The sequence below is a fragment of the Carassius auratus genome, chromosome 16 (assembly GCF_003368295.1).
Source record: "Carassius auratus strain Wakin chromosome 16, ASM336829v1, whole genome shotgun sequence".
NCBI classification, from domain to species: Eukaryota; Metazoa; Chordata; class Actinopteri; order Cypriniformes; family Cyprinidae; genus Carassius; species Carassius auratus.
The window spans coordinates 5,666,065-5,679,579 of NC_039258.1; the positions used below are offsets into that span (position 1 = coordinate 5,666,065).

Sequence of the window (13,515 nt, forward strand, 5' to 3'; positions counted from 1 at the left end):
AAAAGACTCTAGTTTTGTTTGCCATTTCTTATTTGTTAAATCTCAAACCTTATCACGGTATAATTTTAATAACTGTTATTATAACTTAGTTAACGAGTAATATGAATAATTAATGATCACTTAAGGTTTGCCCTAATGCAACACTTCTCAGATTCTGTTTCGCGTGCGATGACAGTTCCTCTCTCTCTCTATCTCTCTCTCTTCTCTCTCCCTCCATATCAATCTACCTGAAATCTTGTGTTATTTCCGCGGGCACGTCATCCTGTTTCCGCGGCGTATTTTGGAGACAACAAGGAGTTGGGGGAAAGGGCAGTCTCTTGTCTCCTCTCCGCCCACATACCAGGCTGACCAATCCAAACAGCCATGGCGATCACTTCTGACCAATCGCGTGTAAGCTGCCGCGGCGTCGGATAGCAACAGACACCACGCACGCGCACAAGGGGTGGAGAATGTAGCACCCCTGAACGCGTGCGAGCAGAAAGGGAGGGAGGGAGATTTGAGGAGCAGCTCCATGGAAGGGAACATCGGCGTGTGTGCGCGCTTTAGCACAGAAAAGTTTGATGAAACTTAATGGGCACAGAAAAATAACTTATTTATCATGTGCGCACAGTGTTGCCAAAGCTTTTTTTTTTTTTTTTTTTTTTTTTTTTACAAGTATAATTAAATGTTTCAAATAATGTCAGTGTTTTATTAGGTTATTAATAGGTTATTTTCTTTGCCATTACAGTAAAATAACTTGAGAAACATGAGAAATATATATATTTTAGAAGAAAATTTTCAGAAGGCACTTTTACTATGCTATTTCTTTTGGTCATTTTCTTTTTAGCTTTTATGTTTTGTATTTACTAAAACCTGTATATATGGATATATATATATATATATATATATATAGAAAGATTATATATTAGACAAATAAAGCAGACATTAGATACTTTTAACATACTTTTAAGGCCTTGACCCTCCTAACCTTCGTGTGAGGGCTCAACCTCCAATGACTTTGTTTAGAGCGTTACAAAAGTTAGGCCTGTGTTTACAGCTGTTTTTGTTTGATGTGCAATTGTTCATGGCAAATAATATTATTTTATCTGTGTTTAGTGGTATGATTCCAATAAAAGCGTTGTGTGAATATCTATATCTTCGGAGTTACTATAAATGGAGAGAAGCGGCTTGGTGGCGCTACTAAACTGTAAAGGGGGATGCTAGGTCTTTTAAATGCTTGTGAATGTGTTTTGTGCTGCAGCCTTGTTTGATCTGATGAAATCTGAAATAAGCACATAATCATGCGTCACTCCTTTTGAAACGTGTTTCATGGTTCTCATGGCAGTCCTCCACTTTTGGTGTTTAAACATTGAAGCGTTGGGAGCTGCGTCAACTGAGTTCCTCCACAGAGTGGCTCTTTTATTTCCCCCCTCCACTTGAAGGTGGATGGAACAATCCTCGTTGCAGGGTGTGGATCCAGTGCCGGCCAGAGAGGCACGACAACAAGGAGTAATAACGGGCAAGCAGAGCCTATGACTTAAGACTGACTGAAAAATAACGACTTTTCGGAGGAAATTAAAATATCGTGGAGAAGCTTTAAAACGAAGGAGGGCTACGGTTGATGGTCGATATCCAAAAGCTGGAGTCACAACAGCAAATTTATTTGTGAAAGTGTACGCGGAAGCCCAACCAAACTGCACGGAATTGCGTCGCGGTGACAGCTCAGGATGGAAGTAACGTCAAATTGTTCGCCAGCTGATGTTTTTCACGAAGACACTTGCTGACGCTTTGAGTTCTATTTTTACGGTCGAAGGATATTTTAAATTGTCAGTCGCGAACTAAACGGTCTCTGTTGTTCTTTGAGGCGACTTGACAGCACAAGGTTGGAAAACAGCGCGACCATTATAATCCTTACTTTTGACTGAATTCTCACGGCTTGACCAGAGAACGGGACACTGGGATTGTCTGGACTTATTTCTGGATATCTTTTTCGTTTTCTTTTTAAATACCAAGCACATTCACGCAACCGAAACGTCTCTTTACAGAACTGAAGAGGTTGTGCCCTTGGAAGCGCAGGCTAATGTTATTCGTTTGACGGTCGCACTCTATAATTGAGACTAAATTCTTTTTTCACCCTCATTGTATTGTGAAAAAGTATCAGTGAAAGCGGCACGTTTTTATTCCCCTATCCAGACGTGGTGCATTTTTTGTGCCTGTAACTTGCACTTCAGCACTTTGACTCGTCGTAGTTGCATGCACGTGTTTGTTTTGATCCTGCAGCCCACGAAAACATTTATAACAAGCTTTACATTGTCACCCGTGTCTTGAGCTCCTGGCTCCCTCCTTCCCTCTTTTTTTTTTGACTTGCAAGCGAATAAGGTCGCCTGTACACCTGCAGACTTTGCCTGTTGCGTTCAAGGGGAAGGGTAACTCGTTTTTCCCAATAAGGAAGTCAGTGTTACCTTTCTTACCTGGAGCTGCATTTTTTCGCTTATCAGGATTCAGAGTATAACTGAAGAAAGTGGCAGCACAGCCATTGTTGCCGAGCGCACCTGCCGCCTTTGACTAATTTAAGATACTGTAGGATACCTAGACAGAATATAAGTAACGCCTGCTATTTTTAGCAAGAGTGATGGGGTAAATGGTGTTGAAAATTGAGACCCCCACCCTTAAGGCTACCAACACTTCCAGGTTTAGCTCTGGTTTCCTTGTCAGCTGCTGAATTATCTGGCTTGGAAAATTGAAGTGGGGGGTCCTGTCTCAACAAGGATCTTAGTCTTATCCCACAATTGTGAACAGTTTCTCCAAAAGTTATTGCTGTTTTGTCCAATGGAATCTACTCAGTATTGTGGGACAATAAATCTAGATAGAGTACAAGTAAAAAAAAAAATTGTAACCAAATAAGCTAATCCCCGTATAAAGCAAGAAATATATCTATATGTGTGTGTGTCTCTCTATATATATTTATATATATATATATAGCTCTATGAAGTATATAAGACATACATAGATAGAATATGTATATTTTTATGCCAAAATTGATCATTGTTGCCTGAAACCCAATCCATTGCCTTAGAATATTATAGTAATAAAAGGAATAGCAAGGACAGAACTGAAACAGTGTTTGAAATAACTTAATGGTGCCTTTTTCATTCATCAGTTTCTTCTGTCTGTCACTTCAGGATTTCACAAGTAATTAATATTTTTGTGCTTAAATTTAAATCCTAATCTTTATAACTTGCCTTCAAGGTTCAAACTTGAGTTTAGTTACCATTGGATGTATCCTACTGGATTATTTACTGAAGTTTTAGGCATGTGCGAAGGATTATTCTATACTTGATGTCAGCAACTTTTTCGGTACTTTTTGGGATCTCCAGCAAACGTGAATAGAGTCATTCTTTGGATATCACGGGCCCACCAATAAGCATTTCAGATGGTGATCACTTCGTCTGTGGAGGAGAAGCCGCAGCCTTCTAACAGAATGGTCGCAAACTTGCCGACCGAATCCTGGATTGGCACCCCAGATCAGAATCGTTTCTTACCCCAGTCACACCTACTACGGAAGCCTGCAAGAAGTTAGTACAACCTCTTTTTTTCATCTATAGCAAATTTACACCAGTTCTTGCTGCACAAGAGAATGAACATGCATGGATGTTGGGAAATCTGTGTGCGCTCATGCATGATTTCATCCTATAGCAATAATGTTCTGTTGAAGTAAAAATGAAAGGCGTTCGTTCAAGTCAAGTGTATTGGGTAATGATGTCACATCCAGTTATTTGTCAAGCATTAGGTTTCGTTTAAACTTGCCATCAACATGAGACCTGTAACCAGATGTTGTCCACATACACATTGAAAAGACGAGTGTAAATGCACTTCTGATCGGAATGTTATTCGATCAGCGTGTCCTGGTCCAGAGGTAGTCAACGACCCATTGTGATAGGATCTCAGTGTAATGTAAATGCAATCCCGCCATCGTGTCTGCATTCGCAGGTCGACATCACGCAAAACGCCGCCTCCTCTCTCGCGAACTGTCAGAAAAAAGACAGAGAACATCCGTGTGGAGACTAGTGAGACTCCTACACTTATCTTTGATTTGTAAAATGTCCCGTGACTGAAAATGCTTTTCAAAAGAAAACCCACCACTTCAGGTTGACTTTGCACTGGGCCATTCTTTGCAGTCTTACTTAAATATTGCACTGGAAAGACAGATCTGATCTGTTATCCGGATAGAAAAGTCAGTTGATGTTGCCAAATGTAAATGCACTGTGTTCTGATTGACTGATGATCTGATCTGCTTGATTGGATCACGGTGATCGCATGTTAATGCCAAGTGCAGCCTTAGTGGCTGTTGAAGTTCATATTTACCTTTGGTCAATGGTAAACATTAGAAATCCTAGCGTAAATACAGTTTGTCCTTGACAGCATGAATCCAGTCAACAACACCCAAAACTGCATGGAATGTTGAGGGAAAAGCAAGCAAATTGTGTTGACAGGTCTTTGGAATCTGAGGAAGTACATAAGCTTTCAGTTGGGTTTTGAGAATGTAAATACAGTTTGGTCAAAACATTGCTTGGTACATTGAAAGTCATCCTTGCTTTTAATTCTCTATGTTTTGTCAGGGAATGTAGTTAAGCCTTGGCACGATGTACATCATTTTATATGATAAACTAATAAAAATCAGTACAATGCTGTTTATTTATGAATTTTGGGTTATTCAAGGTAAAAAATTAGCCCACCCAGGGACATTTCCCTTTTAGACCGGACATAAATGAGTCAAACGTTTCACACACTTCAGATAGCCCTGCAGAACTGCACTCCTTTTCCCATCATTGTTTTAACATAAGTTGTTCAAACAATCATGGGAATAGGCACATTCTCGAATGGTTTCAGAGGCTGCTTGATCTTTGCGTCACTTCTGCGCTGTAATTTGTGCAGTGTGCAATAGGAGCTCTACGTGAGGTGTGAGCTCACAGTGATTGCTCTGTTGCTGGGAATCTTAGAGCTGCAGCAGAATGCTGTTCTGTAGACCAGCATGTACTGTGTTGTGCACAATGTATGTCACGAAACTGCTTTTCTTGGTTTGTTAGTCATATTTTAAGACTTAATGATAAAGATAACTGTGACTCTGACTTATGACACGAAAAGGCAGTTGATAATTTTTTTATTTCTGCTTTTCCACTGGTAGTGGTATCAGTTTGCTGTCCTGTAATTTTTTGTTTCATTCTTTACATGGATTCAGTATTTCAAAATATTATGTCAAAGACTATTGTTGCATTTGATGATTTTGTAGAACAAGGGCTTAATCATCATCTAGTAAACTATTTTGCTCACATGAAAGCAAACCAAATTGAAAAATAAAGACCTCACCGTAAGTGATAATTGGTTGACGAAACAAGATGGCAGTGGTAAATATTTTTGGTAGGGATGCACCGAAAGTATTTTCTTGGCTGATGCTGATTTTTTTCCCAATATATTTTGGAATTTATTTTTCACCAACATCCAAACTGGCTTTTTACTGTTTTGTCTAGCTTTTCAAATAAAAAATATTTACTTAACACTGAACATTTTTAACATTCTAGCAGACATTATACCAAAATGCAATTTAACTTAAAATTAAGTTACCGTAGTAAAATATAATTTTTGGCCATTTTTGAGACCTCTTTTTACTGTACAAGAAGTAGAAGAGAATTGAACAATACATGTGACTATAATAAATCCATTAAAGTTTTTGTAATTATTATCATTGTATTCCTTTTTTTTTTTTTTTTTTTTTTTTTTTTTTTTTTTATGCGTAAAAATGTTAGTGAGCACAGATTTTCATTGCTCTTCAGATTTTGAACCCTGGCGCTGCAAGCTCATGCCGCTCTGATTGAATACATGCAATTTGTGTGTATTCAAATATTTATAATTCTGTTAATGCAGTACTAAACGGTCTCTTGCTGTCGGTGCTTGTAATGATTTTAGCATCTTTCCCTTACACTTAAATACTTTCACACTGCCTACAGGTTTGCTACAATAGTGTGCGTCTCTGTTTGATCACGTCACGTCATTGTTCGGTAAAATTTATCCTGTATTCTTTCTTTTTTCTTCCGAACACCGAAAGAGCTATTTTTGCTATTTTCAGCTCAAGTATTTTGGTTGCCGAACATTCAGTGCATCCCTAATTTTTTCTTAGTGAAGTGACATTCTTAGTGAAGTGACATTCAGCCAAGTAAGGTGACCCATACTCAGAATTTGTGCTCTGCATTTAACCCATCCGAAATGCACACACACAGAGCAGTGAACACACACACACACACTGTGAGCACACACCCGGAGCAGTGGGCAGCCATTTATGCTGCGGCGCCCGGGGAGCAGTTGGGGGTTTGATGCCTTGCTCAAGGGCACCTAAGTCGTGGTATTGAAGGTGGAGAGAGAACTGTACATGCACTACCCCCACCCACAATTCCGTCCGGCCCGAGACTAGAACCCACAACCCACAACCCTTCGATTGGGAGTCCAAACCTCTAACCATTAGGCCACGAAAAGTGCACGAAAGTGCAGTGATCATTAGCTCATTGTTTGGTTATATACCAATGTACAGTAGCAGTTGGCTTAATAGACACAGGCTTGTTTAGCCCAACCTTCATTATTTGTCATCCCTCCCATTCTCTGTTAGTTCAGGATTGGAATTAAAGGACTCAATTATCCGTCAAGCATTAAGCTGCTTAATGCAGTTACGATATAATTGCTTAATTGGCCCATTTCAAGAATGTTTCCAAACAAGTAATCTACTGAGGCTGCAAAGTACTAACCCCACACCACACAAATCTGGATTTAATTTTAAACTCCAATTTCCAATTCAACTTTGGGCACAAAGTTGATGTTATGAACCATTCATAAACTTGTCATTTGACAGCTTTTGAGTCTTGTTATGATACACTAAGTTTGCTCTAAATGACTCAAAACAAGAGTCCAAAAGTCCAACGTTTGCAATGAAAATTCATACTCTTTTTGAACAGTAGGCTTGATGGAGACTAAATATGTAGAGTCGTAAGACTGTCAGGTGTTTTGCTGTCTCAACTTTAACCTCAACCTCCTTCCAATTGGATGATAGTTTATGTGTTGTTGTTGTTGAAGCAATGGTTAAAGGATTTTGGGATGAGCATTAACAGAATCATCTGAATATTTAGAGTGTTGCATTTTCTGCTTAAAATTTTTATTTTTATCTGTGTATCCAGCTGACTTTTCTCCTGTTGCTATTTCTGTCCCCCCACCCCAGTCTGGCATGTCAAGCACTGTGTGTATAACTGCCTTTCAGAGGCCTGAGTAACTTTTAAAGATAGATATTCCTGCATGTAACCCATTGGGTTCAGGGAAAGCTGCAGGAATAATTCTGTTCTGTTGGTCCACCTATATGAGACACAGAGAAGAGCTCCTAGGGCATCTAAAGACATCATATCAGCAGAGAATCGCAGCCCCGAATCAAGGTGCATGGAGTTTGGACTGTGTAAGAGAGAACGACAGTCACAGCGTTCATACAAACAACACCTCCACTCCTTGCCCTTTGCCCCTTTCACGCCGCCTTTCATGTTTGTTTATTCACTAGTTTTCAGTCTAAAGGTGAAATGCACAATTTTGCCACATGAAATCCATTGAAATCCATAATTATTGTCTTTTGGGTAAATGTAAAGTTTCATTTAACACAGAATATAGGATGTTGCTGATGATGTAGCATATTGATACAGCAGTTTTTTCCTGATATTATAACATTCACACTCTTAAAAACAAAGGTTCTGTAAAGGGGTTGTTGTCTGAAAGGCGATGTCATAGAAGAACCAGGAGAGCTTTTTTGTAAACCGTGCTTAAAAGAACAGTTTGAATAAAATTTTAAATGTAAAGATTCTTTTTCCACATGAAATAACCTTTTGAGGAATGGAAAGGTTCCGTGCAATTCAAAGGTTCTTCATGGAACCAAAGATGCCAATAAAGAAACTGTATTTTTAAGCTCAATGATAAATGGATTTATTTTGGTTTTAACTATTTATTTGCTGAAACCATTTATGTTTTAGCTCTTGATTCAGATCAGTGAAATTACTTTTCCAAACATCCTCTGAGCATTTATAGCTGTTTATGTAGCTTGCAATAAAAACTTTTTGTGGCTCAATTATAACCACAAATAATTCTCTTCAATGCTCCTCTTATTCTAGTCTTATTAAATTCATCTATACTAGTACATAAACCATTGTGGAAAAATATCTGCCTATATTTTTCATCTTTGTGTGCCGATAAAATCTGTTGTTTCACATATTCAGAGGAAAAAGTGACAAATGCCCTTCATTCTCATTGGCTTTTAATCTCCCCGCCTCCTGCTGGATTAACGGTGGGCCTGAATCAGAACAAAAACATGTTATTGTTCACCAGATGCACACACAGTGTACCTGCAGGCCCAGAGCGGCTATTCTACCCTATCCATCCAGCATCTATCCAATCCCCCCACCTCACACACCACCACCACCAGCTCAGCTTCATCAAATGAAACATTGAAGCATCTTTTCCCACTGAAATCTCCCAATATCCCCATTTCACATAAATTTTTGTTCAGATATTCACATTTCTCGTTCTCTCTGTATTTGTGTCTCCTGATTCACTCTCACATCATCCTTGCTGTGGTCTTTCCAAGAAAGAAAGTAAACAATGCGAATAGGGCTACACTCCTCGCTCTGTGTCAACATCCACCTCCACTGGAGCAAGTGGCTCATTACTCAAGGGGCGCTTGATTAGTGCTGGTCACTTTAGATTAGCCAGTCTGGTGTTAATGTGAGCTCGCAGTCGCTTTGAGCTGTGAAGGTACAGTCTCACCGAGAGATCAGTACGTAAGCTCCTTAGAGTCCCATGGCTCATGTTTAAAACGCAAGGATAAAGAAGGGTGGAGATTCAGCATTGTGTATGACAGCAGTCAGCGTGCATCTGTTTATGGCAAGCGGACTTGAAACTTAATGGTGATTAGAAAGAAATGGTAACTGTTTGAAAGATTTATTGTTGGTGCTTTTGCCTTTATTATGACAGGACAGTGTACAGATGACACAAAGGGAAGTTGGGGAGAGACAGGGGGTGGGATCAGGAAAGGTCCTCAAGCTGGGATTCGAACTCAGGACAGCCCAACGGCACTATATGTCAGCGCATTGCCCTAGAGGCAGTTGGTGTTGAGAAATGGCAAATGTTTTAGTGGTTGACTCATATAATAGCCTTTCCTATATTACCATTTTCAGATCCATCTTTGATTGGCCAAAAATTTTGACTTGTGCAAAATCTACTGTCAGCCAAATGTTTTAAGTGAATTTAGAAGCAATTGAAAAGTCCATATCAGCATTGGTTGAATACCAACGTTCAGACAGTAATGTGCTTGTTTTAGTGCTGGCTGTTGTTTTGGACAGTCGTTGTACATCTAGCTAATGATGTATTTTGAGGTAGGGGGATTATTTTATTTTTAATGCCCAGTGTGAGCTCTCAGTTTACCAGTGTCACTGTATGAGGCGTCCACCCAGATGGCTTTTTATTAATAGTGTGGAGTCTGACTCAGCTATGGGGGCCTGACTGTTTAAAGTATTCCGTGGTACTGTTTGGGATTTGGCAGCCAAGGAAAGGTTGGACGGGGTTATATCGCATAACACTGTGAGAGGTGCTGAACTTAGTGGAAAGGTTGAAAGTTTTGCAGAAACCCCACTGAGGATGGTGTTCTCTTGCAAAGAAGTGAGTTCTGAGAATCAAAAGTGGGCACAAGATCATTCAGTCCTTAAATAAATAATCTTTCATCAAACTTGATTTTGGGAAGACTTAAAGTTATAGTCACATTTAACATTGTTTGGTGTATGGTTGGGCGATGTCCATGTTAGATGTTACTGAAACTAAAAAGAGATTGTGAATCGCCATCGGCATCAGCCCAACCCTAGTTGTTGTTGTTGTTTTATAGATTAATTTCAATAGGATCAGACTCGATTGGAAACCTCATTTGAGGGCCAAAGGTATTGCAAATGGTCATGTTTGTCAAACAAATTTCCCACGTTGCCCAACAGAAAACTGCTTGGATTGAAAGTGACTTTTAGGTTGAGTTCTGCAATACTGACAGAAGATTTTTTGCCAGCAAGATGTGCCCGCATGTTAATTCTTTCAGGTTCATGTGAGATTGGAAATCCCATACCTGCTCACAATGACCCATAATATTGTTGGGCAGAGTTTCAGAGCTTCTGAAACCAGAAGTCCTCTAATGTGGGGCATGACATCCATGTTAACCGTGTCATCTGCGGGCACGCAAGCGCACATTAGACTGGGGGCATGATGTGACGCACACATCCTCGCCTTATTCACCTCTATGTACTGTATGTCTACAGTGTCCTTTATCCGACACGCGCTCAAGCAACACCAACTTGTTGCTTCATACTAAGGTCAGATTTTATCTCCTGCATTGGATACTTGATTTTATGATGAACAGGAGTTACGGAGCCTCTCGAGTCACCGTTTACGGTGGTTGTTCAACACCTGTTTCTTTTTTCAGATAAGTTGTGGATAATAACCTGAGTTTCCTCCCTGTCCTCTTTTCCCTTCATGCCAATCATGGTGTGTCCAACTTTGGCTCAGTAGCACCAGTGTTCCCATTACCCTAACAGGGAATAAGATAGGGGGTCAGTACGGACATGGGAAGGGTGAGGTGGGAGTGATTGGGGGGGGGGGCTGTTCAGCTGTTCGCATGCACACAAAACCATCCTCTTCCTGTGCCTTAGAGACAGGGAGTAGGCTGGTCTGTTGCTATTGTGACACTGTGATTGGCAGCTGGCAGCTGTGTTTGGTCAGCTGTGGGGATGTGGAATGAGGTGGGAGGGGGGGTCTTTGCATGGTTAATTGCAGTGGATGATTATTTCATACACCACCTGATATATTTAACTGCTGCCATGTGACACTTGCGTATGTGACAGTAAATTCTACCCAGGCACCTTTGTGTCTATAGAGGAGCATGTGTCCTGTTATATTTTGTTAATATTCACACCTTCGGGGATGGCTTTTATCGGCGAAGATTGAGAGCGAGAAGGGGGAAAAGAAGAGAGGTAACAGGCAGGGAAAGGGAGGGTGAGAGCGGCATTGTGGGAAGGGTTGCTGATACAGCACAAGCTACCAGGTTTATTTATAGAGACCTCGCCGCCCAGCCCTTGGATACCAGCAGCCAATCGGGAAGGAGAGAGGCAGGTGGCCTCTGCCAATCAGAGCAGAGGAAGGGGGGTGTCACACTCAGGAAGTTCTCAATGTGATCGTTTCAGCATTTAAAGGCACAGTGTGACATTTTTTCCTGGTGCTCAGTAGGTCGCACGCTCTTTTAGTCATCATTTCCCTCTTAAAACGAGGAGGAGGAAATGAATTGAAATAAACAAGCCCCTTTTTTTTTTTTTTTTATGAGATCATTGTGTGGGTTCGTCGTTTTGTCAGATGAATTGAAAATGTTTTGCAGTACTGGGCATTGATTGAGTTGTCTAGTCATTTGCAACAGGGTCTGAGAAAAACTGAAAACAGTTGGAGATGAGTCACATATGTATATCCAGGCAGGTTTCCTGTCCGTGAGTTGGTGCTGGGACTCCTCCTATGGGCATGTAACAGCAATGCTTGCCATCACTCCGTGGGATTGATTATGTTCAGATGTGTCGTTTTGCACTTTGTTTAAGCTACGGCCATTGATCGGACGGCTATTTCAAGTTGTAATGTGTCATTGATAAATTTCACCCCCCATTACTCCTCACATGTCACATGCCCCTGAAAGCAGCAATAAAAGCATTCACCGTGGAATAGCTCATCCATTTCATATTTCACGTCCCTGCTTCCGTCCTCAGCAATCTTACTTAATTACTGTACTCTCTACACATTCTTGCCTCTTTCCCGGGATGTCTGTTACTTTCTTTGTGCATTATGAATGTTCAATGTTCTAGTGGATTATTGTGTGCAAAAACGAATTTACTAATTTATTTCATGCAAACAATTTTCATTCTCGTTACATAAATTACTATATATATATATGTGTGTGTGTGTGTGTGTGTGTGTGTAGTATTATATGTGTGTGTATGTGTGTGTGTATATATATATATATATATATATATATATATATATATATATATATAATTACTTATTATATAATATATTAAATATAATAATATATAATATATTAAGTATTGCTTAAATAATTGATTTACTATTATAATAAACTATTCATTGTACTGCTGTTTAAAATAAAATTGTAAAATTATTTCATATAATACAATATAGATTATTATTATTTATATGTATATAAGTAAAATGTTTGGGCACAATACAAAGGAAATGAAAATTAATGCTAAAAGCTGAAAATGCATCGTGAACTAACAAAAAAATTAATAAATAAATATGCAAAATATATTTTCTTTGGATATTGGAATTGAAATGGGACATTTTCACCATGATGTACCTATAATTTGAGGACCTTACTATAGCAGGCAGCCTAATGTGCAGCCGGTTTTTGAAAGCAATAGCAGCAAGCATATTTTTGGCCAACAAGTGGCAGCACAGGACCATGGATAGCTCTGCTTGCCTCCCAGTCACTCCCATCATCCACAGAGATTTTGCTGTGCAATGTCATACAGCAGTTTTTCTTTGTTCCACTGGGTTGGCAGTGACATATAGTGCAATGATTTTCTGGCGTTTGTATATTGTCTGCTGGTAGCTGTCGGAAAAACACATCTTGCTTAGAAAGTTAAGAGAATTATTCAGATTTGGAAACCATTCTCAGGTCTTTGAAGGTGTATAGCAGTGTATTCCCACCTCCAACGCACGCTTGTCATGCTGACCTGAGGAACAGTGCTGTAATTTCTCAGCCAAAATGAACTGGAGCTTCTTGAGAGGAAAGCCGATCATTCTTATCACTATTCCGTCCTATTATAGGAGATTTCAAAGATCTTTTAGCTGGAGACTGTGAAAATGCCTTCAGTTTGACTTCCAATATGGTGTGTGTGTGTGTGTTCATATTTCTACTTCCCCCTGCAGTGCAGTGTTTCTCCCCACACCCATGTCAGTATTTGCTTGGCATGTGTGAGGCTCTTTAGCAATGTGTCTTCTGAAACCTCTCTCGTTTTTTCCCCATTTTCTCTATGTAGGCGGAAGCAGCTCAGGATGCAAGCCCCCCTCCTCTACCCTCTGCCAGCCTGCCGCCTTGGGCTTCTCCCCCGCTGAGCCAACCATGTCGAGCCAGCACAGCCACCCCTCCTTCGGTAACATCCACTCCATGGCCGACCAGCAGCAGGTACCAGAATCATGCTTCCTTGCAATTAAATTCTATGATATAACCCATATTCAAAGCATCATTGTCATTGTGTGGTTGGATTTCACCAGTCATAGCAACAAAAAATAAGCTTAAATAAACACAATTACTTGGTGTTTAAAAGGTTAATTGCAATTGCATACACTGTGTTTAAAAACTTGCTGAGAAAGGCCTCAAATGAAGATGACATTATTGTGTTTGACTATTAAATCATTGCATAGACA

At 39.9% G+C, this 13,515-nt stretch overlaps 1 protein-coding gene across 3 annotated transcripts in view; it reads left to right on the top strand.

Annotated features, from left to right (window-relative positions):
• LOC113115892 (dual specificity tyrosine-phosphorylation-regulated kinase 1B-like) overlaps window positions 1-13,515 on the top strand; it is a 43,427-nt gene that overhangs the window by 17,943 nt on the left and 11,969 nt on the right. The window contains exons 1-2 of one of the 3 annotated variants that reach the window (XM_026283604.1): window positions 1,143-3,554; window positions 13,128-13,273. In XM_026283604.1, the coding sequence (XP_026139389.1) occupies window positions 3,413-3,554; window positions 13,128-13,273 (288 nt within the window). In that variant the 5' untranslated portion in view covers window positions 1,143-3,412. Of the gene's footprint in view, window positions 1-1,142; window positions 3,555-13,127; window positions 13,274-13,515 lie in introns of those variants that run through there. The other 2 variants (XM_026283605.1, XM_026283606.1) reach the window with 2 other exon arrangements.